This window comes from Drosophila montana, unplaced genomic scaffold, assembly GCF_035044405.1.
Source record: "Drosophila montana isolate Dmon_TW-CO22-7 unplaced genomic scaffold, ASM3504440v1 contig_3218_1, whole genome shotgun sequence".
NCBI lineage: Eukaryota > Metazoa > Arthropoda > Insecta > Diptera > Drosophilidae > Drosophila > Drosophila montana.
In genome coordinates, this window is record NW_026998098.1 from 3,564,628 (window position 1) to 3,586,075 (window position 21,448).

The 21,448-nt window shown below is 41.4% G+C and overlaps 4 protein-coding genes across 14 annotated transcripts; all 4 read left to right on the forward strand.

Moving 5' to 3' along the window:
* Positions 1–11,537: 11,537 nt before the first annotated feature.
* Positions 11,538–13,729, forward strand: LOC135433569 (proton-coupled amino acid transporter-like protein CG1139). Of its 5 annotated transcripts, none has more exons than XM_064689705.1 (8): positions 11,538–11,700; positions 11,787–11,837; positions 11,894–12,044; positions 12,104–12,225; positions 12,287–12,513; positions 12,571–12,692; positions 12,758–12,936; positions 13,000–13,729. In XM_064689705.1, the coding sequence occupies exons 1-8, from the start codon at positions 11,594–11,596 to the stop codon at positions 13,454–13,456; spliced, it is 1,416 nt and encodes a 471-aa protein (XP_064545775.1). In that variant the 5' UTR covers positions 11,538–11,593; the 3' UTR covers positions 13,457–13,729. The 5 variants fall into 5 exon arrangements, with proteins under 5 accessions (XP_064545775.1, XP_064545774.1, XP_064545773.1 ...); XM_064689704.1 differs by having other exon boundaries at positions 11,894–12,038; positions 12,571–12,701; positions 13,000–13,728; XM_064689703.1 differs by having other exon boundaries at positions 12,571–12,701; positions 13,000–13,727.
* Positions 13,730–14,175: 446 nt separating this feature from the next.
* Positions 14,176–16,757, forward strand: LOC135433570 (glutamate transporter polyphemus-like). Of its 3 annotated transcripts, none has more exons than XM_064689708.1 (8): positions 14,176–14,332; positions 14,398–14,442; positions 14,506–14,656; positions 14,712–15,194; positions 15,260–15,438; positions 15,502–16,100; positions 16,159–16,317; positions 16,378–16,757. In XM_064689708.1, exons 1-6 carry the CDS (start codon positions 14,322–14,324, stop codon positions 15,920–15,922), a joined length of 1,290 nt encoding a protein of 429 aa, XP_064545778.1. In that variant the 5' UTR covers positions 14,176–14,321; the 3' UTR covers positions 15,923–16,100; positions 16,159–16,317; positions 16,378–16,757. The 3 variants fall into 3 exon arrangements, with proteins under 3 accessions (XP_064545778.1, XP_064545780.1, XP_064545779.1); XM_064689710.1 differs by having other exon boundaries at positions 16,390–16,757; XM_064689709.1 differs by having other exon boundaries at positions 16,403–16,757.
* A 746-nt stretch (positions 16,758–17,503) lies between these two features.
* On the forward strand, positions 17,504–19,289 carry LOC135433595 (glutamate transporter polyphemus-like). 4 transcript variants are annotated; one of them, XM_064689744.1, is made up of 7 exons: positions 17,505–17,575; positions 17,655–17,699; positions 17,750–17,909; positions 17,960–18,190; positions 18,263–18,433; positions 18,498–18,676; positions 18,749–19,289. In XM_064689744.1, exons 1-7 carry the CDS (start codon positions 17,565–17,567, stop codon positions 19,209–19,211), a joined length of 1,260 nt encoding a protein of 419 aa, XP_064545814.1. In that variant the 5' UTR covers positions 17,505–17,564; the 3' UTR covers positions 19,212–19,289. The 4 variants fall into 4 exon arrangements, with proteins under 4 accessions (XP_064545815.1, XP_064545814.1, XP_064545812.1 ...); XM_064689745.1 differs by having other exon boundaries at positions 17,504–17,575; positions 17,960–18,433; positions 18,781–19,021; XM_064689742.1 differs by having other exon boundaries at positions 17,506–17,575; positions 17,960–18,433.
* A 143-nt stretch (positions 19,290–19,432) lies between these two features.
* Positions 19,433–21,415, forward strand: LOC135433596 (glutamate transporter polyphemus-like). 2 transcript variants are annotated; one of them, XM_064689747.1, is made up of 8 exons: positions 19,433–19,543; positions 19,609–19,653; positions 19,717–19,867; positions 19,923–19,958; positions 20,127–20,405; positions 20,471–20,649; positions 20,713–21,342; positions 21,401–21,415. In XM_064689747.1, exons 1-7 carry the CDS (start codon positions 19,533–19,535, stop codon positions 21,131–21,133), a joined length of 1,122 nt encoding a protein of 373 aa, XP_064545817.1. In that variant the 5' UTR covers positions 19,433–19,532; the 3' UTR covers positions 21,134–21,342; positions 21,401–21,415. The 2 variants fall into 2 exon arrangements, with proteins under 2 accessions (XP_064545817.1, XP_064545816.1); XM_064689746.1 differs by having other exon boundaries at positions 19,923–20,405.
* The last annotated feature ends 33 nt before the right edge of the window (positions 21,416–21,448 follow it).

Sequence of the window (21,448 nt, forward strand, 5' to 3'; positions counted from 1 at the left end):
TTAGCTTGAGACTCGTAAATAAAAGATATTATAGCCAATCGAGCAATAAAACCAGTTAATCTCTAAATGTGCCGGGCACTGAGGAAGCTGCTCGTGACCAGCACTGCGACTGGGACTGGGACTGCGACAAGCAGCAGCAACTCCATCAGCACCAGCCTCATCAGAGGCTACATCAATGTGGCTGCAGATTGTCGGCCTATATCTGCGCTTTTACGACAAGCAACCTGCTAGGAGACAACAAATCGGTTGGCCCAGTCAAGAAGCGTATTTCGGTTAGTATTCCCAACCATCTCCATCGCCATCTCCATCTGCGTCCCCAACTTTATTTCCATGTGCATCATCAGGGCGGGTGTTAGTTGTGCCTGCAAAGCAATCAAATCAATTTTATGCGCTCAACGGCCGCAATTGCAGCAGTTTTATGGCATTTCTAATACAGCAACAACAAACATGAAGACTCATTCATTAACTTGCTCTGTTGGCCCATTGATGGGGCGTAGACCGCAGACCGGAAGCGGCTACAGCCTGCGTGGGCATTCCAAGAGCCACTCAGGGGGGAGGGGGAGGGGTAGCGATTACCAGCGCTTAAAGCTAAGCCACAAATGCATTCGGTTATTAAGCCATTTAAGCGACGTGAGAAAATGCTCAGCATTCAATTGCGTACAGCTCAGCGGATGTTGTAAGTTAGATAAAAAATGGCAAACAACAACAGAGGGTGTGAGGCGTGATGTGCGAGCTCGACGATCGAGCTGAAGATGAAGATGAAGATGAAGACAGTGATCATCGCTTGCGGAAATTATTTATTAAACACTTTAGACCAATCAAAACTGGCTGCCTACACAGTGCGCTTCTTATTGCTGCCAACGCTCAGCTACGGCTTCGAGCTAAAACACATTTCTTTAATGGCTACAACCCAGAAACTAACAACAAATTCAATTAATTTAACAAACACCGGTGGCTCTGCTAGCCGACAACTCTGCTAGCAGACAACTACAAGCAGAACAACTTTAATGCGAAACCTTAACTTTGCTGGTGGCCTTCACTCACTTAGCAGCCCAATTGCTGCTTAGTTCTCTTTCTTTTTCGTTTTTCTACTTTTTTTTTGCCAGATCTTTCATTAAGACAAAAGTTTAGTGAATGAAATAAAGTCGACGGCAGCCCCTCACAGCCCTTAGCTTCCTGCCTTTCTACCCGCTCGCTCTTAGCCATCGCGTGCGCAGACTACGCTGTAGGTAAATCATTTGAAATTTGTTTTCCATGAGATCTTGGCAAGATTGAGGCGTGCGCATGAGTCAAGCTAATGTTGGTAGCGTCGACATTGCCGGTGTCGGAGTCGTCAGCGTTGGTGTTTTCGGTATTGTGCTGCGTGTGGGATTCGTGTTATTGCTGGAGAGGAAGTGCAAAGTGATCTGATAAGATCTACGCTCACAAAAAAATTAATTGCCAACGGGTGGCAAACAGCTTCTGACAAATGGGCTAACAAGTTGGGGGCAGTGTTTCAAATTTGGAATGGATACATATTTGACCTGTGCGGGAATCTCTTTTTATTTATATCAGAGCCCGAAAGAGATTATGACTTGTTCACAAAATTTAAATCTCAACGGTCTTCAACACGTCCTTATTTGAAGTAGAAGTAAAATGAATAAATAGTTGTTTACAATTATAGACATCTCTTCTTCACACATTTCCTTCCAATCATGATCATATGTTTGAAGCCATCATATGTTTGAAGCCAAGGGGTAGACTATTCACAATAAAGCACTAATTTCTGATTTTAGAGCTTTAAAAATAAGTTTAGCACAGTCCTCAGATAATTAGTTGTGAAGTGTCATTTAGGCAACTGATCAACTAGGATCTGTATTCATGTATGTAGGCTAGTAAGTTGATAGCAAAGCTATTTAAAATCTAACAATACTACTAATATAGATAGAATTTTCAAATATTCACATGCATGAAAAGATTACAGATGCCGTCTCTTGCTGTTAAGGTTGTGAATTTACCAGTCGGGATAGTTTTATATATCATATATGTTATTATGTATATGCTGTCGTATTAAGCCGTGGGATATAAGTGTATATTTATTCTCTTAAATCCTTTTTCTTGTGCAACACAAAAGGTGGAAACCTATGTTTACAGAGTATTCAAAGGATTCATTAGTTTCACAGACAAAGCTCATCAAATTCCGACCAGCTGCTTGCCACCCTTTCTTGTGGCCCGCGCCCGGCTATCTTTTAAAGCTTTCTTGCCGCAAACAACTTTTCTCTGCCCTAGCATTTCCACCCGGCAACAAACCAGAAGATTACAGTCCCAGGCCATTTGCTGATGGGCTACTGCGCAGAAGTTGCCTAATTTTTAATTTCCATGCGCAGCTGCGCTATCTCCGGCCGCTTCTGCGCCGCGGCAAAAAAAAAAAACAACAGCTAGAGGGTCCGTTGGAGGAGGAGGCTTCCCTTGTTGCCCGGCTAAAGGAGCAGCCGGTCTATCCTGCTCACGGGGTGGCGGTGGCGGCAGGCATCGGCAACGGCAACGGCTGGCAAAGATTACGCAGTAAATGCGCAAAAGATTCCGGAAAAGACAAGAAAAAAGGGGTGGTGGGTAGACGACGCCCTACCTAGTGTCAAGAAACTCGTTTTCCCTAAATGGACAGGCAGCTGGCAAGCCCAAGAGAAGTTTGAGCTCCTTTCTAGGTAACTTCAGCGTGACACATTGATAAATCTGACTGAATTTATAGTCACATTTTGAGTATTGCACAATATAATTGCCGGGGCACATAAATAACGAGCAGCACAAGCACATATAGAACCACCCGCCATTGGCCTCTTGAGATATAAACTTCGACTTCGAGTCTGCCGAGTCGGCCGACTCCAACTACGACCCGAAGTTGAGTTCGCAGAGCAACTCCATTTGCCTCGTGTATATTTATGTCATTAAATTTAAGCATTTTCGTTTAGGCCACTCAGCTGGTAACCCTGTGATTAACTTGGCTGCTGCTGCTGCTGCTGCTGCCTCCTGGCCAATTGCATGTCCGGCTAATAGTTGGGACTCCGACTCCAACTCCAACTTCAACTCCGACTCTGACTTGAAGTCCATAAGAATTTCATATGAAATTATAAGCGCTTTAGTTTTATTGTGCGTTGTCTGCTTTGCAAAGACGTCGGCGGTGGTGGCGGTGGTGGCGATGACGGTGGTGGTGGTGGTGGTGGCGGCCACTGGCACGCAGTGATAAATGTTTCCTATGCCATGGTATTTCACCCGCGGCAGCAACAGCAGCAGCAGCAACAAAATTCATACAAATGCAAATTTAATTGTAGTCGCAGTGGCATTCACATTCACATCCACATCCATGTCCACATCCCCAGTCCCAAGTCTAAGTCCACATCAAGCTCAGCCTTAAAATGAATGCTTTCAGCATGGCACGCAATTTAAGTGGGCGTGCCCGGGGGCATAGCGTCAGCAACAGAAAAAAACAACAACAAAAAAAAACACAAACAAATGTGCCAATTCGTTTGAATTTCTTTAAATGTTCTTGTTTTCGAATTGTTTTTTTTTTTGTCTCCACATTGTTCTAATGTTAAACATTTATTCAACTTTTCTGCTTAGCTAACGGTAACAGCCGTCTTTTTGCTAACCCTCTTAACGGTTCTCGAACAGTTTTTTCAACGTCTGGCCAAGTCACACGCAATGCGTCTGCGTTGGCGTCGGCATCGGCGTCGGCGTCGGCGTCGCCCATATGTCATTCCTCGCCGGCTCAGTTTGTGGCACTTGTTCTGGCCAATCAATTGCTTTAATAGCTGCCCCACGGCCACGTTCTAATTGCAGTTGTAATTGCTGCCACAGATGCTGCTACATTTGTGACACCTTCTCGCATGTAACCGCAAAGGATCTGATCTGGCTATAGTTTCACTTCCTCAACATGACGACCCGTGCGCTTCCTCTGGCTAGTCACACCTTCTCAGCTGTTCCTCAGATTTGTTCGACAGTTTTTCCATTGCTGCTTCGTAATTGCAATTGTGCGTGACTTCTGTGCACGTCTTCCTCTTCAATATTTGGTATTGTGAACGCGTGTGTGTGTGTGTAGGAGCGCGCCAAGACTTTGTGTCCTGAGCCTGGCAACAGCTGGCGATGCTGCTTCTGGTTGCTGCTGCTGCTGCTGCTGCTCAGGGATAAAGAATGCCGCCTTTGCAATATTTTTGTGTTGTTTGCTTGAGGTCAATAATCTCCGCCGGGGTGGCTTGCACTTAGGGGAATGTTTGCAAAAATTCTAAATTAAAGAGGCCTTTGGCATCAAGCCTTGGGCATTCCGATCTATCGGAAAGAAACACAAATGCTAAGAGCAGGCCTTATTAAATAAACTCATATAATTCGCATTATGCAAGATACAAATATGAAACCTCAAGCGCGTTGAGCAAAATATGGACTCCGTCTTGTCACAAAGAAAATCAGAGGATTCTTAAATGTACGATCGTAAAAAATTAGGTTAAATATAATTGGAAACCAGGCTATATAGTCTATAATATTAACAAAAAGTAAGGCTTGCTGATGCCCGCAATCCATCCAATGTAACTGTTTAAATAAAATCTCGTTTTTGTCATCTCGCTATCAGCACAATCGCTGCGTGCCGCTGCTAATGTCATTAGCGTGGAATACAAATATGCTACATACGCTACATATAATGGGTGAATGCGGGTGTTTTCTTTCAGGCAGGAATAGCAAGAGCAACAAATCAAAGCAAATCTCAAAGATGCTGATGCTGCCAAAAGTAGGTAGCAGAAATTGGATGTTATTGTATAAGCGGAAGGGAAACACACCGGGCCGTAGATAATAACAATAATAATGATAATGCACAAGAGAACGCGCGCCAAGCAGCCGGGAGGAACGAGAAATGAGGAACAGCTGAGAAGCGCAGCGTACTCAAAGAAAGAAACCCAAATATCGCCTTACGGCAGAGATTTCAGTTTCAGACTCAGGTGCGAGGGTGTGCACTTTTTTGTCATGCAACAGCAGAAGCAGCAACAGCAGCAGCAGTTTCAGTTCCCCATGCCCGTTGCCTTCCCTCTTGCCAAAACAATTTGTAGCACGTGGCCTATTTGGCCATTGTGACCCGGGCAAAGTTGGCGCCTTTTTTGGGCAAACGGCCATAAAAAGACGACGACGACGACGGCGTCGACGTGATTGCGGGTGCCTCAATTATCTAACCATATGGGTAAGCACAAGAAGTAAATTGTGAGTGGAGAGCGCGAAAGAGGGGTAGAGCGGTAGACCGTGTCTGGTATCTGATTACAGAGCTCTGATATTACGACAATATCGATTGTTGGTCATTCAACACCCACGCGATGCGATGCGGATGCAGGAAGCGCTGCGGGGCTTCATGCGGCACAGGAACTGTATACATGCGATCTGCATAAGGCCTCGCAATTTCACCGCAACAACTCCGACTATTGCCCATGGCCAAAGACGGTTATAATTGGCCCAAGGTAACGCCAATTTATCAACGCCGATTGCCATTTGTGTTGACAACTAACACACTGAACACTGGACATTGGACACTGTGCTGGAACCGAATGCGAATCCGATGCTGCAGCTGCCTGCCAGCACATAGTTGGCATGAAGCGTGTTGATTTCGCACTTTACAGCTTGTAAAACCAGCAATGGCAACTGACACAGCCAGCAAGTGCTGCTGCTTCTGCTGCTGTTGCTGCTGCTGCTGCAGTTGCGCCAGCTATGAAATTATTTTATTTAATAACCAACAACAAACATGAAAATGGTCAGCAATTGTCGCTGTTGGCCAAAACGCGCTAATTGCGCACGAAAAGCTCTACAGAATTTATTACATTTCAATTATGTATATGGGCAAATGTTGGCACAACCAATTGGCATCGCATAAATCTTAACAGGCACTACTCACCGTACGGGGAGTCATCATCAACATCATTCAACTGCTGCCTGCCTGTCAAATTAGCCAGAAAATCAGTCAGCCACATTGCTCTCTAGCAGCAGCTGCTGGAGTTAAGCGCTTAGCAACATGTTGTTATTGTTGTTCGCAACATGCATGCAACTCACACTCGACAACACTGGTCGATTGGTCCAGTTAGTTTAATGTTTCCAATTGGATCATGCTGGTCTTGCATAGGCAATAACCTGATTAATATTGCATATAAGGGTATATACTTTTCTCGTAAAAACTAATTATGTGGTTAAATATATTTTTATATGCTTAAATTTTGAGTAAGAGTTTGAGACAGAAATAGGACAAGCAGCAGAGTTCATACGAGTGAGAGTAATAGCAGCGATAAAGTATATTAGATTGCCGACACAACTTGTTACAACTGCACTTATAATCGAGCAGTAAGTCCTGTAAGTCTTACTTAAATTTATGAGAATTATATAGAAAGGCAACATTTGAAAATACGTTTACTTCTGGTCGTGAATTTTAATCGCAATCGTTTGAAACTCTACTTAACTAATTAGAATCTATGTTTTGGCCATTTTCAAATAGGTATCTTACAGATTTATATCATTTCTACATACCTTATAGGTTCTTTACTGAGAGTTTTTAAATACGTAGTAGCTGTCATTGACAGTCATTATTGCCATGATGACTTCCCAGGACTTTAACTGGCAACCCCTTGACAAAACAATTACGCATTCCTACAGCACATCTGCTTGTCTGCTTGAGGGGAGCGGTGCAATAGTTAAAGACCTGCAACGTGTGTGGCCGCTTAAAAGGTTGCTAGCAACTATTGCTCTTGGCTGTTGCTGCTGGCGTTGCCTTTTGCAGTTGCAACTTTTGTCGTTGTTCGTGCATAAATCTTGTGAAATATCGCATTTCGCGCAGTTTCGCATCGTGTTAACGAGTGTGACATACACACACATGCAGAAACACGCATTTATTTGTCTTAGCCTGGCATTGTTGCAGTTGTTGCTTTGCTCGCAGTTGCAGTTGTTGCTACTGCCCAACTGCTTAGCTGGCAAGTGCTTGTCACTTGATTGCTTTGCATACAGTTGTTGTTGTTGTTGCTGTTGTGTCCTCTGGATATATACTTGCATATATTGACAGCGCTGTGTGATAATGCTGTTGACATTGATATAGCTCTTGGGCGCAGACACAACTATGGGCCATATTGTTACTGTAGTTGCTTTTGCTGCTGCTGCTGCAGCAACGCCCACCAAACAATTGACAGTCAACATGCCAAAAAGCTGAAAAAAAAAAAAACAGAAAAAAACAAAAAAATGGACTGTTGCTGAAGCAGCGTCAGCTTTTGGAACTGCGGCAATCTGATAAAGTTGCGGCTGTTGCACATGCGCATGTTGCACGCCTACAAAATCATGTTGCACGTCAATTGCAAAGCTCGCAAAATGTGTGTGCGCTGTATGCATTTTGTTGTTGTTGCTGTTGTTGTTGTTTGTTTTTGTATTTTTACTTGCCTGCTTATTTAAATTCTGCAATGATTTTTTCAAAGTACTCTTCGGTACTCGGATTGCTTTTCAAGGCCGCCCCGTGCGATGTGTGTGGCCATAACTTAGCCAAGGGAGAGGCGGCGGCAACATGTTGCTGACAGACGGCAGCCAGAAGGCGGGCAGTAGCAGCAACAACAACAACAAGCCCAACTGCAACACCAACGCCAAAGCTACAACGACAATATCGAATTGCGACTTCTGCTGCTGCTGCTGCTTGATGCTGCGGCTGCTGCTGTTGCTGTTGGGCGGCAATTGATTCTTAAAAAACGCTGACATCTTACATGTTGCAGCAACATGTTGCCGCATGCTTAACTGCTTGCAAGCAGAGATTTGCCTACGTAGTGTTTGTCGTTGCCAGTTGAAACAACGTTGACAAATTGTTACATGTGCTCTGGAAACTTGAAGAGCATCGCATTACGCAAAGGAAACCCTGCATCGCGAATATGGCAAACGGAAATTGAAAATTACTTAAAATTCGCAGGGAAAAACGCCCACAAGATGGGTACGAGTAGGTAGCGGGGCGTTGTTAGTAGTACAATAATCCTTGCCAGGCCAAACTAATAATCGCATAATACACGTTCCAAGCTAATGATTAACTTGCATCATTATCGCACAAGATCAGCGCAGCAGCAATTGCAGCATCAGCAAACGAACGAACGCGGACTCCAAGGGTTTTTGAGCTGAACTGAGTTCGGTGCTTGGGCTCTTTTTTGCTGCGATCTTAAAATTAGCTGCTGCCGTATCTGCAGAAGCTGTTCCGATGGGCAGGACAACAAAGCATCCTGCACTTTTACTCGTTTCATTGAAGAAACGACGCGCGCTCAGTGCCCGAGGCAACGCTGCTGCAATCTGCTTTTATTTTATGCGCAGCGCGCTTAAAAATGCAGTCAACGTCTCAGAAGCTGGGCTCCAGACGGCGCAGACAGGAACCTGCCGCTTAGGCGAAGACCTGACGGCCCCAAAAAGGCAAACGGCCCGACAGCCACTGCCGCAGCAACAGCAGCAACTTCAACAGCAACAACAACAGCAACAGCAGTCGCAAAGCAACAAAATAAACGGCAGCCGAGGCTAAAAAATAAGTTTTGCCGAGGGAGAAAATTCACTGCATCCTCCCACTTTTTGCTGCTGCTACGTGGCCAAGGCAATTGGCTATTATGTTGCTGTTGTTTCTGATATTTCGCTTGTGTTGCTGTTGCTGGTCTGTAGCCAATCATTATATGCGTTTTTCATACTTTTTTATGCGGGAGTTGCTGTTGCTGCTGCTGCTGCTGTTGTTGCTGTTGCCTGCTAAGAATTGCTGCTACAATTTTTGATTTATGCGCGACCAAATGAGTTCGACTTTGCAAAAAAGTAAAAAACTAAATCTGTAATAAAGTAAATTCAAAATCATGGTTGTAGAAGTAGAAGAACATCAAAATGCGTGCACACCCACACTTCCGGCTGTAAATTGAATGTGGGCGTGTCATGTGCTGCCTACAAATGGCAAACGGTCAATGGGAAAAAAGGCAAATGGAATGTAGCACCCATGTTGCTGGCGGGTAGCACCAGAATAGCCAGCAACAGCGGCAGCATAATTATGCGTGTATTGCACTGCTGTTGTTGTTGCTCTTGGGTATTTAAGTTGATCGTCGTGTAGCCAAACATCAAAGTAGCAGGCTTGAAGCAAACAAAAAGCAAATAGCAAACCGTCAACAAGCCGGCGACGAGCGCCGAACGACAAATCGTCGAAAGTTACAGTTTAAGTTGCTGCTTGGCTTGACTCCCGGCAACAGTTGCATCTGGTGATTGGCAGCAGCCAGCCGAACAGCCACCAGATAATCAGAATTCCAACATTTTCACCTGTTGCCGTTTGCTGCTGCTTGCAGTTTGACATGTGCCGCACATGCCGTTGCCATTTGTCTGCACTTTAATGACGCACCACGTCCAGCAGCAGCAACAGCAGCAAGGCAGCAGCAGCAGCAGCAGCAGCATCAGCTCGAGCAACAGCACCACTCCAATCCTCGCCTCGACGGCAGCAATCAGCTAAGCATCTTGGCGCGTTGACAATCTATGCGCATAGTTTAGCATTTACTGTTGGAATTATTGAACCACATGCGAAGTTCGAGTTGCAGTCGCTGACCCACTTGCTTCACCAGCTGATTTCTGCCCGCTCTGTCATGGACTGGAAAACGGCACTTGGCCGCGTCGGATGGGCAGCGCCTGGGGCGAACATCATCAATGGGCAACGGCCACCACCCTTGGTCAGCCTCAAAGTGTCATTAGTATGTTAATTTCACAGAAAATTCATACGCAGCGTGGTACGCCTGCAATGCAATTGCCAATGCGCATATTTAAATGTCTGTTTAGTGTGACTGTTCCTTCGTGTTGCTACTGTACTCATACCCTGCACGCCTAAGCTTGGAGCAGGGTTGATTGGCTAAAAAAAAAAATTTACCAAAAATACATTTATTTTATTTTATTTTGCTATACTACTGACAATTCATTCAGGGAAAGCTCGATAAATTATAGCTCAAAAGCAACTTCATTTCCGCTTTCCCTTTAAACTTCTGCTCGCTCAGAAGAGTCTTATTCTGTGAAGCGTTCACCAATTCTGATGATCTTGGCCCAATCGTACAAACTTGATCAATTAGGCATTTAAATTTAGCTCTTATCCATTTAAGTATTTCTCCATTTTAATAACGGACAATTGGCACCTGGCCACATATGTACTAGTTTCTTTTTGTATGGGCACCGTGAAGTGTAACGAATTTCAATTCGCCGACCTCCCGCACACACACGCGCAGCGAAAAAATATTAGAAAAGACATCAAGGGGAAATAAGGGGGACATACGCAATAGCAATAGCAACTGCAATCAAATGCGTAGTTGACCCCTGGCTTGGCCTCGGCAAAAAACAAATAAACAACACAGCAAAAGACACTTGGTAAATGCAAAAAGGGGCACCTACAGAATTTGCATAGGAAAAACATCATTTCCGCCAACACAAAGCGGCCAAGGGGCGGTTTTGTTGGTCGCAGGGGGTTGGGGAGGTGGTCTATCGTATACATTACAAGTACTCGCATTCGTACTCACACTTGTTCTCATACTCATACTCTTACTATCTATCCACGTACTCTCAGCAGGAGGCCTTCGATGGGCCGCACACAATGGGGACTCAGATTTAACTAGAAACTGTACTTTCCAATCGCATTGAATGATGTGGTGCGGTGGGGTTCGGTGCGGTGCGGTACGGTGGTCAGCTCAATTTATGGTCAGTGCCATCATTGCTAGGCATGTGAAAAATGCGTGCAAAACGACAGCGCTTGCCACACTAATTAGTTTGTCTTTTGGCTTGCCTAGAACTTGGCAAGCGGAACAAGGCGGGGCAGCGGCTCAAGTTGGATCATTGGCGACTCGCCGACTTGCCGCCTTGCTACCTCGATTGCCAGCGGGCTGCTGCATAATTTAGGTAGCAAGAGCAGCCGCCGTAAAACGAACGAATTCCAAAGTCCTGTCAGACCCGGGCCTCATGGCCGATGTTCATGGTCAGATCATTTTGCCAGGCCTTAAACGCCCACACAACAGACGCTGCCTCTGTGGCTGTTGTGCTTAATTTCCTGGAATGAATCACTGCTCTGGGCCATGCTAATACTGAAAATTTAAAAGTTAAGGTTGTACTGATAGCACTGAAGCTGGGATACCCTAAGCAAGAAATCAAAATTATACGCTGTTATTCGGCTAAGGCCGCAATATATCGAATGTCGGGCTAGAAAAGATCTTACTATTTATAGAATAATATCTCAATTACTAGATGAACTCCATTTTGGAAATAGGGTATAAATATGTGCTTGGTAAATTCCATGTTAAATTCCCACCGATTGTGATTAAAGGCCGTAATTGCTTAATTGTATTTTTATTCTTTACTGAACTCAAAGAAAGGGTATTAATGTGTACGCGGCAGCCCACTGAGAAATCCTGTTGTCTTTGTCTTCTCTTCTCTTAGACATTTTCATAATTGGTAACCGAGTTGGCTTTGAAAATATGGCAAACTCATATGCAAGGTTATACATACATATATATATATATATATATATATATTTATATATATATGACTGTGTGTAGAGATCTGTTTTCTTCTATAAGCTATTTTATATGCTAAAATGGTGCCTAAGAATACGAGAAGCCTTCGGCTGTACGCAAAACAACGCGACCGAGAACCGCAGGGACAATCTTCTCAATTCTTCTCCTTTCTAAAGGTTCCCTTGGGGTAAGTTTTCATGAGTCATTCCATATATATAGATGTATTTATATATTTTTATGTTAACCAGTTGTGTAACGTGTCTTTTGCTTCAGCTCGTTGGTGTACCATAATCCAAAATTGCATCAAGAGTACCAGCCAATGTCGTATGAAATATACCACTAATGCATTAAGAACATTTAAATAAGCATCTAATACTTAGGGATTTGGAGGCCCTCGTTAATCTAATCAAATGCACTTTTGGCACGGGAATTCTGGCAATGCCCAGAGCCTACTACAATGCTGGCTGGCTGCTAGGTTTGATAAGCACAGTTCTGGTTGCAGGCATTGTGGTATATTCCTTGCATGTATTGGTAGCGTTTTTAGGGCCCAAGAACCCAAAATATTTAACATGATTTTGCATTTATCACAGATCTACGACATCAATAAGCTATGCAAACGCTATAAGATGAAAATGCTTAGCTACAGTGAGGCCATGCAGCTGGCCATTTTGAATGGACCCGTCTGGGCAAGACCTCTAAATAAATATTTTTCGTGAGTTGATGCTACTTAAGATCAATATGGTGTACACATATATCGAAAATTGATCTAATAGCCGCCAGGTGGATATATTTCTGTGCATTTATCATTTCGGTGTGGATTGTGTATATGTGGTGTTTATGGGCAAGAACATCAAGAAACTGGCCGACATATATTTTAAACCTGTCGATACCCGTATTTATATGGCGCTGATCACTGTGCCTCTGATCTTAACCTTTCTCATACGCGATCTCAAGTATCTGGTACCATTTTCCATCATCTCAAATGTGTTAATGCTCATCAGTAAGCTTTCGAACTTGATCGAAGGATTTACTGATTATTTTGCTAACTTTCTTTTAGGCTTTGGTTTAATTTTAAGCTATTTTTTGAACGATTTACCAAGTCTGTCGGAGCGAACAGCCATACAAAGTTTATCTAAGTATCCGCTGTTCTTTGGCACAATTCTGTTTTCAATCGAGGCGGTGGGCGTGGTAGCTCATACCAACATATTTTTGAAACTTTCAGATTACAATTGTTTCGTTTCCAGATCCTTGCACTCCAACTGCACATGACAACGCCTGAGAATTATTTGGGAACGTTTGGTGTGCTGAATCGGGCCATGATAATTGTTGTTATTTTTTATGCATCCTTTGGCTTTTTGGGCTACTGGCAGTTCGGGGATGAAACCTCTAGTTCTATAATCAACAATCTGCCCGCCGATGAAACGTGCGTGCCACTACTGCAAAAAATACTTAATTGTCTAATCGTTTCATGTCAATTATTCAACAGCGTGCCTCAATGTATTATAGCCTTGTTCACAATAGCCATATTTTTTAGCTATGCGCTGCAGGGCTACGTAACCATTGAGATAATCTGGCGCAGCTATATGACGCCTAGACTTATGGCGAATGCCACGAAATCGGTAGAGTATCTATTGCGTATGGCCATGGTGGTTGCCTCCGTTCTTTGCGCCATTTCATATCCCGATTTTGGTCTACTGCTCTCCTTTGTGGGCTCCTTCTGTCTGGCTCAGCTGGGCTTTATTTATCCGGCGCTTATTAATATATTCGTTTGTTATAGCGAAGGCTATGGACCATGCAAAATATTCCTTTTGCGCTCTCTGTTTTTCATTTTTATTGGGTTGTGCGGAGGCATTGCTGGCACTATGATCTCAGTAGCAGCCATAAAAGAAAAATATGACAATCGTATCTTATTTTTTCTAAGTGCTTTTCACATAACCACATAAAATGTAATTTTTATATATTCCAAAATTTATAAAATTGAAAATCAGATTTAATTACTGGAAATTGCCTTCATATTGTAATTGTAAGAACTTGGTTACTACTCAGAAGTACTTCTCATATATATATATAACGGACTTAATAAAAGGAATATTTTGAAGTAGCAATTTTATCAGTTAGTTGTTGCAACTAAGGAAACGCTCAGTTTATTCCAAATTGTGAATACTCCTGCAAAAGAAAATTCCAGAAGGCATTCTGGCGGAAGGCCGACGACATGAGAAGGTATACGAAATGAAGACATTTGCAAGTACTTACATACATTCAGAAATTGCCAATAAAGATAGAAATTTGTCATGACATGCATTACAACTTTAATGTACTCACTTTTATCAATTTTATTCATAAATTAAATAGTTTTTAATTATTCCAAACAATTTTTCTTATAAATTGTTTCATATTTCAGTTCAGGCCATTTTCAAGTGAGACTAGTACAATTGCCCGCCCCACTTTGTCGTTCTATTATCTCTTCGACTCGCGTTTGTTTTGCCGTAGATAAACTCATGAAAATGACTTTATTTATCAGCGACTTGCTACTGCTTGGTCTTCCGAAACTGTACAAGTTCCGATTACATGATATTTCACGTGATGAAAGGTCCAGCTAAAATGATTGTGTCCTAGTCGTGCATTTCCGACTTCGACACCTTTGCTTTTCTTTATGTTTAAATCTTTCAATAACTTCTAAATGATTTGAAAATTCAAAGCATTTCACAAACCCTGAAAACTGGCACAATAAAATTTTAAGCAACACAAATTTTTTCTTAAAAGTGTGTAAAAACTAAATTTATATTTTCCAAAATTTACAATTTTGTAATGGGCGATGGGTAAGATACGTTTAGATAAAAACTAGTTATGGTAATACATCTAACTACTCTACACTTATCAACAGCGGCTACAATCCCTATGACAACCGCGATGTGGAGAAGCCACTATCGTAAGCCGGCCTTATTATTTCATTTGTAATATCATCGATTTCACTCAAACAGCTATCTTATAGGACTTGTGAGGCTTTCATGACCTTACTTAAGTGCGTTATTGGCACTGGCATTTTATCCATGCCCTTGGCCTTTAAGTATTGTGGCATTATTGGAGGCGTAGTGATGACAACTCTCTGTACTGCCCTAGTCATTTATGGAATGCAACTACTGGTAAACCATATATGTCGAAATATGATGCAATTCATATAAATAAACCCCCTCGCAGATAAAGTGTATGATTGAATCCAGCCGTCGCAATCAGGTAGGCTATATGAATTTCCCAGAAACAATGGTATTTTCCTTTAGTGTGGGCCCAAAGTGCTGTCAGTCTATATCCAAGGGAGTCAGCCCGTTGGTGGATATTATTTTGTGTATTGCGCACTATGGTGTCAACGTAGTGTATCACGTGTTCGTTTCCATACATTTCAAGGAACTTTCAGATATTTATATAACTACCTGCGATTTAAGAGTTGTTTGTGCTATAGTTGGGCTTTTATTCTTGCCCCTGTTTCTTGTGCGTCAGCTGAAGTATCTTGTGCCCTTCTCGATAATTGCAAATATATTGATCTACTTAAGCCTCTGCACCATTTGCTATTATATGTTCAGAGGCTTGCCCAACCTTAGTGATAATCGTATGCTGCCCTTAAGTGTTTTAGATATCCCCATATTCGTGGGAATCGTCATGTTTGCCACGTCGTCTGTCGGTGTGGTAAGTCAGCCAGTCTACAGGTTAACCAATTCCCTTCCATCTTAAACTCATACCCATTACCGCAGATGCTGGCTGTTGAGGCCAAAATGGCTAAGCCTGCCCTTTACTTGGGTTGGTTCGGTATTTTGAGCTTGTGTGCCGTCTTCGTTTGCCTCACGAATATGATTTTCGGATTTCTTGGCTACTGGCGTTATGGTGATAACATAGCCGCTAGTGTTACCATTAATCTGCCCGGGAAGGAAATGTAAGTATTCCAATTTAATTAATAAGGGCAACTACTAAATACGTCTATATAATTTTATAACAGCGTCGCGCAGCTTACTAAGTTGGGCATTGCACTTGCTGTCTATTTTACCTACCCTCTGAGTGGCTATGTTCCCATAGAGATCATCATGAACCATTATCTGAATAAAAATGGCAAACTGAAGCATCCCCATATGATTGAGTACATAATACGCATTGCTTTCGTAATTGTAATTACATTGAATGCCATTGCTTTTCCGAATTTGGGTCCACTCGTGGCGTTGGTTGGTGCCTTTGCTATATCCCTACTAAATCTAATATTCCCATGCTGTATAGAAATGTGCCTTTTATATCACGATTCGTATGGAAGACTTAAGTGGATATTAATCAAGAACATTCTTATGATCATATTTGGGATGTTTGTCCTTTGTTATGGCAGCTATAGTGCTATTAGGGATATGGTTCAAGATTATAGTCGCAAATAAGAAGCGAAAACAATATCTACCTTGAATGATACAGAAACAGCGTCTTCTAATAAGATCACCAAGAAGAATCAAAATAGTGCACATGCACTTTCTTTTGCAAAATATGCCCCTTTACTAGAAAATACTCTTTTATATCTACTGAATGCAGCTATTTCCATATGTTTGGCACATTTTATAGGTAAATATACATCTTTTTTTATCAAACAAACACTTTTCACAAAGCTCACCCGCGCCAGGTGGATATATTTATTACATGACAAGGCCAGAGAATTACTTGGGAACGTTTGGTGTGCTGTTGTTGTTTTTTATGCATCCGTGGACTTTTTGGGCTATTGGTGGCAGTTCGGGGATGAGACCTCTAGTTCTATAATCAACAATCTACCCACCGATGAAACGTACGTACTGCAAACAAAGCATAATTGTCCTATCGTTTCATCGTTTCAATTATTCAAAAGCGTTCACAATAGCCATATTTTATAGCTACGCGCTGCAGTTACCATTGAGATAATCTGGCGCTGCTATATGAAGCCTAGACTTATGGCGAATGCCACCAAATCGGTAGAGTATCTATTGCGCATGGTCATGGTAGTTGCCTTCGTTCTTTGTGCCATTGCATATCCAGATTTTGGTCTACTACTCTCCTTCGTGGGATCCTTCTGTCTGGCTCAGCTGAGATTTATTTATCCATTTATTTATCCAAATATGACAATCAAATCTTATTTTTTCTAAGTGCTTTTCACATAACCACATAAAATGTGATTTTGTATATTCCAAAATTTATAAAACTTTTCCAAAAATGTTGGTTATTAAAAAATCATATTTAAATCCTGGAAAACGCCTTCATATTGTAATTTTAAGAACTTGGTTACTACTCAGATGAACTTCTCATATATATATATATATAAGGGACCTAATAAAAGGAATATTTTGAAGAAGTAATTTTATCAGTTTGTTGTTGCAACATAGGCTCAATTTTTACCAAATTCGGAAATTTGTCATGACATGCATTTACACTATACAAATTTAATGTACTCACTTTTTTATTCATAAATTAAAAAGTTTTTAATATTTTAAGCAAGTTTTCTTATAAATTGTTTCATAATTCAGTTCAGTCCATTTTCAAGTGAGACTTGTACAATTGCCCGCCCCACTTTGTCGTTCTATGCTCTCTTCGACTCGCGTTTGTTTTGCCGTAGATAAACTCATGAAAATGACTTTATTTAGCAGCAACGGTTTTATGCCTTGCTAATGCTTGGCCTTCCGATATCGTACAAAGGCCAATTACATGAAATTTCACGTGATGAAAAGTACAGCTGAAAAGATCCTAGTCGTGCACTTCCGAGCACGACACCTTTGCTTTTCTTTATGTTTCCCATTAAATCTTTCAAAAACTCATTAGTTAATTTGAAAATTCAAAGCATTTCACAAACCTTGAAAATAGCAAAATAAAAAGTATGCTTGCGTATAGGAATGTCACTTTTCTTGTGTTTAAAATTGGTCATCTTTTACGTTAAAATAGAAACTGCTCAGCTTGATAATTGCCTATTTCATAAGATTTTTGTGTATATTTTTGATATAGCAAATAACTTAGTGTCCCTTGGTTTTAATATCAACCTTAGCTTTTAATTCTGAAAACTTCGAAATGGCACAGAGGTATGTGATTTTCTTCTAGCATTTTTATCCATATTGCAATATCTCTATAGTTAATTGCTTTTTACCTACTTATTAACAGCAACTTTAATCCATATGAAAATCGAAATGTGGAATCACCATTATCGTAAGTCTATTCCATATAAACTCATTCTCGCTCATCAGGCTATCCCAAAGCAATTGCGATGCTTTAACCTCGCTGATGAAGTGCGTCGTTGGCACTGGGATTTTGGCCTTGCCCCTCGCCTTTCACTACGCTGGTTTTATTGCTGGCGCCGTTCTGACTGCCTGTTGCACCGCCCTACTTGTTTATGAAATGCAACTACTAGTAGGCAAAGTATATCTAATATAATATCTAATATATCATATATAACATCTCCCTGACAGATTTCGTGTATGGTCGAGAGCAGTCGCCGCAATAGTGTTGGTTATATGACATTTCCCGAGACAGTAGAGTATTCCTTCAGTGTGGGGCCGAAGTGTTGTCGATGTATATCCAAAGTAGTCGGTTTTTTTATAGATGGTATTCTGGCATTTTCACACTATGGTGTTTGTGTAGTGTATATCGTGTTTGTGGCCTTAAATATCAAACAGCTTTTAGACTCAGTGTGGCCTAATGTAGGTGTATGGGTTTATTGTGCAGCGGTGGGGCTCTTATTAATACCATTGTTTCTCTTGCGTCAACTGAAGTATCTGGTACCTACAAATATGCTTGCGACTATTCTGCTCTATGTGGGATTCGCGTGCATCTTGTATTACTTTTGTATAGGCTTACCCTCCCTGGGTGAACGAGACCTGTTTAAATATGACCTGGCCTTATTTTTTGGCATTGTATTGTTTGCTGTTTCCTCGGTGGGTGTGGTAAGTCAAAGTTATATCTAACAGCTCAATCAATATTCTTCAATATTCTTCCACATTATTGCAGATGTTGGCTATAGAGCAAAAAATGGCTAAGCCCGCCCAGTATTTGGGCTGGTGTGGTGTTTTATCCCGCGGCGGTATCTTTGTAACCGTCACATATATTCTTTTTGGGTCTTTTGGCTACTGGCGCTATGGTGATAAGGTGGAAGGTAGTATCACTTTAAATGTGCCAACCGAGGAACTGTAAGTGTTATATTTTTTGGATTTCGATAACATGCACATATTATTATATATATGTTTGCACATTTAAACCAGCCTTGCGAAGTTTATCAAGGTGTTTATATCAGTTGCTGTTTTTCTTACATATCCTTTGAGCGGCTATGTTCCCATCGACATTATCATGAATCATTATCTGAAAAAGAATCGCGAACTGAAGCATCCCCATATGATTGAGTACATAATACGCACTGCTTTCGTAATTGTATGCACATTGAATGCCATTGCTTTTCCCAATTTGGCTCCGCTCTTGGCTTTGGTTGGTGCATTTTCTATATCCATACTTAATATAATTGCCCCATGCTGCATTGAGCTATGCCTGTTCTATGACGATACGTATGGGAAGTTGAAATGGAAGCTTTGGAAGAATATAGTTATTATTTTATTTGGCACCCTTGTTTTAGTATACGGAAGCTATCGCGCAATGGTTGATATAATCAGAGAGTATGGTGGCAAGACAGCTTCTACAAAAGTAAGAGTCGAAACTCCAGAGGTAATATGATGTCTAGTACCATAGCTCCACTTGATCAAGGTTACTTTTAATCGCTCTTAATACTTAATAAAGTTACATTTAAACCTGTATGATACAGCATCTCTACATTAGGGAGCTTTGTTTTAATGGAGAACAGATTTGGGATCTTTTCAAAGTTCGTTTGACATCGTAAATTAATCGAGAGTTGAAAGGTCAACTACAAGACAGCTCCTAGTCGCAGGGTTTTCACAAACCCTGAAAACTGGCAGAATAAAATTGTAAGCAACACAAATTTTTTTTTAAAAGTGTGTAAAAACAAAATTTATATTTTCCAAAATTTACAATTTTGTAATGGGCGATGGGTAAGATACGTTTAGATAAAAACTAGTTATGGTAATACATCTAACTACTCTACACTTATCAACAGCGGCTACAATCCCTATGACAACCGCGATGTGGAGAAGCCACTATCGTAAGCCGGCCTTATTATTTCATTTGTAATATCATCGATTTCACTCAAACAGCTATCTTATAGGACTTGTGAGGCTTTCATGACCTTACTCAAGTGCGTTATTGGCACTGGCATTTTATCCATGCCCTTGGCCTTTAAGTATTGTGGCATTATTGGAGGCGTAGTGATGACAACTCTCTGTACTGCCCTAATCATTTATGGAATGCAACTACTGGTAAACCATATATGTCGAAATATGATGCAATTCATATAAATAAACCCCCTCGCAGATAAAGTGTATGATTGAATCCAGCCGTCGCAATCAGGTAGGCTATATGAATTTCCCAGAAACAATGGTGTTTTCCTTTAGTGTGGGCCCAAAGTGCTGTCAGTCTATATCCAAGGGAGTCAGCCCGTTGGTGGATATTATTTTGTGTATTGCGCACTATGGTTTCAACGTAGTGTATCACGTGTTCGTTTCCATACATTTCAAGGAACTTTCAGATATTTATATAACTACCTGCGATTTAAGAGTTGTTTGTGCTATAGTTGGGCTTTTATTCTTGCCCCTGTTTCTTGTGCGTCAGCTGAAGTATCTTGTGCCCTTCTCGATAATTGCAAATATATTGATCTACTTAAGCCTCTGCACCATTTGCTATTATATGTTCAGAGGCTTGCCCAACCTTAGTGATAATCGTATGCTGCCCTTAAGTGTTTTAGATATCCCCATATTCGTGGGAATCGTCATGTTTGCCACGTCGTCTGTCGGTGTGGTAAGTCAGCCAGTCTACAGGTTAACCAATTCCCTTCCATCTTAAACTCATACCCATTACCGCAGATGCTGGCTGTTGAGGCCAAAATGGCTAAGCCTGCCCTTTACTTGGGTTGGTTCGGTATTTTGAGCTTGTGTGCCGTCTTCGTTTGCCTCACGAATATGATTTTCGGATTTCTTGGCTACTGGCGTTATGGTGATAACATAGCCGCTAGTGTTACCATTAATCTGCCCGGGAAGGAAATGTAAGTATTCCAATTTAATTAATAAGGGCAACTACTAAATACGTCTATATAATTTTATAACAGCGTCGCGCAGCTTACTAAGTTGGGCATTGCACTTGCTGTCTATTTTACCTACCCTCTGAGTGGCTATGTTCCCATAGAGATCATCATGAACCATTATCTGAATAAAAATGGCAAACTGAAGCATCCCCGTATGGTTGAATACGCAATCCGCATTGCTTTCGTAATTGTAATTACATTGAATGCCATTGCTTTTCCGAATTTGGGTCCACTCGTGGCGTTGGTTGGTGCCTTTGCTATATCCCTACTAAATCTAATATTCCCATGCTGTATAGAAATGTGCCTTTTATATCACGATTCGTATGGAAGACTTAAGTGGATATTAATCAAGAACATTCTTATGATCATATTTGGGATGTTTGTCCTTTGTTATGGCAGCTATAGTGCTATTAGGGATATGGTTCAAGATTATAGTCGCAAATAAGAAGCGAAAACAATATCTACCTTGAATGAGACAGAAACAGCGTCTTCTAATAAGATCACCAAGAAGAATCAAAATAGTGCACATGCACTTTCTTTTGCAAAATATGCCCCTTTACTAGAAAATACTCTTTTATATCTACTGAATGCAGCTATTTCCCTCAAAGTGACAGAATTGGACATGTATGTACATATGTTTGGCACATTTTAAAGGTAAATATACATCTTTTTTTATCAAACAAACACTTTTCACAAAGCTCACCCGCGCCAGGTGGATATATTTATGTGCATTTATCATATCGGTGCTGTTCTTTGGCAC

Excerpts from the sequence above, each read along its gene's own strand:
- LOC135433569 (XM_064689703.1), top strand. The coding sequence starts at position 11,594 with ATGGTGCCTAAGAATACGAGAAGCCTTCGGCTGTACGCAAAACAACGC. Across the intron at positions 11,701-11,786 it reads TTTCTAAAGGTTCCCTTGGG|CTCGTTGGTGTACCATAATC; the intron begins GTAAGTTTTCAT and ends CTTTTGCTTCAG. Across the intron at positions 12,937-12,999 it reads AATCTGCCCGCCGATGAAAC|CGTGCCTCAATGTATTATAG; the intron begins GTGCGTGCCACT and ends ATTATTCAACAG.
- LOC135433570 (XM_064689708.1), top strand. Across the intron at positions 14,443-14,505 it reads GATGTGGAGAAGCCACTATC|GACTTGTGAGGCTTTCATGA; the intron begins GTAAGCCGGCCT and ends GCTATCTTATAG. Across the intron at positions 14,657-14,711 it reads TTTATGGAATGCAACTACTG|ATAAAGTGTATGATTGAATC; the intron begins GTAAACCATATA and ends ACCCCCTCGCAG.
- LOC135433595 (XM_064689742.1), top strand. Across the intron at positions 17,910-17,959 it reads TGCAACTACTAGTAGGCAAA|ATTTCGTGTATGGTCGAGAG; the intron begins GTATATCTAATA and ends TCTCCCTGACAG. Across the intron at positions 18,677-18,748 it reads AATGTGCCAACCGAGGAACT|CCTTGCGAAGTTTATCAAGG; the intron begins GTAAGTGTTATA and ends CATTTAAACCAG.
- LOC135433596 (XM_064689746.1), top strand. Across the intron at positions 20,406-20,470 it reads CCACGTCGTCTGTCGGTGTG|ATGCTGGCTGTTGAGGCCAA; the intron begins GTAAGTCAGCCA and ends CCATTACCGCAG. Across the intron at positions 20,650-20,712 it reads AATCTGCCCGGGAAGGAAAT|CGTCGCGCAGCTTACTAAGT; the intron begins GTAAGTATTCCA and ends ATTTTATAACAG.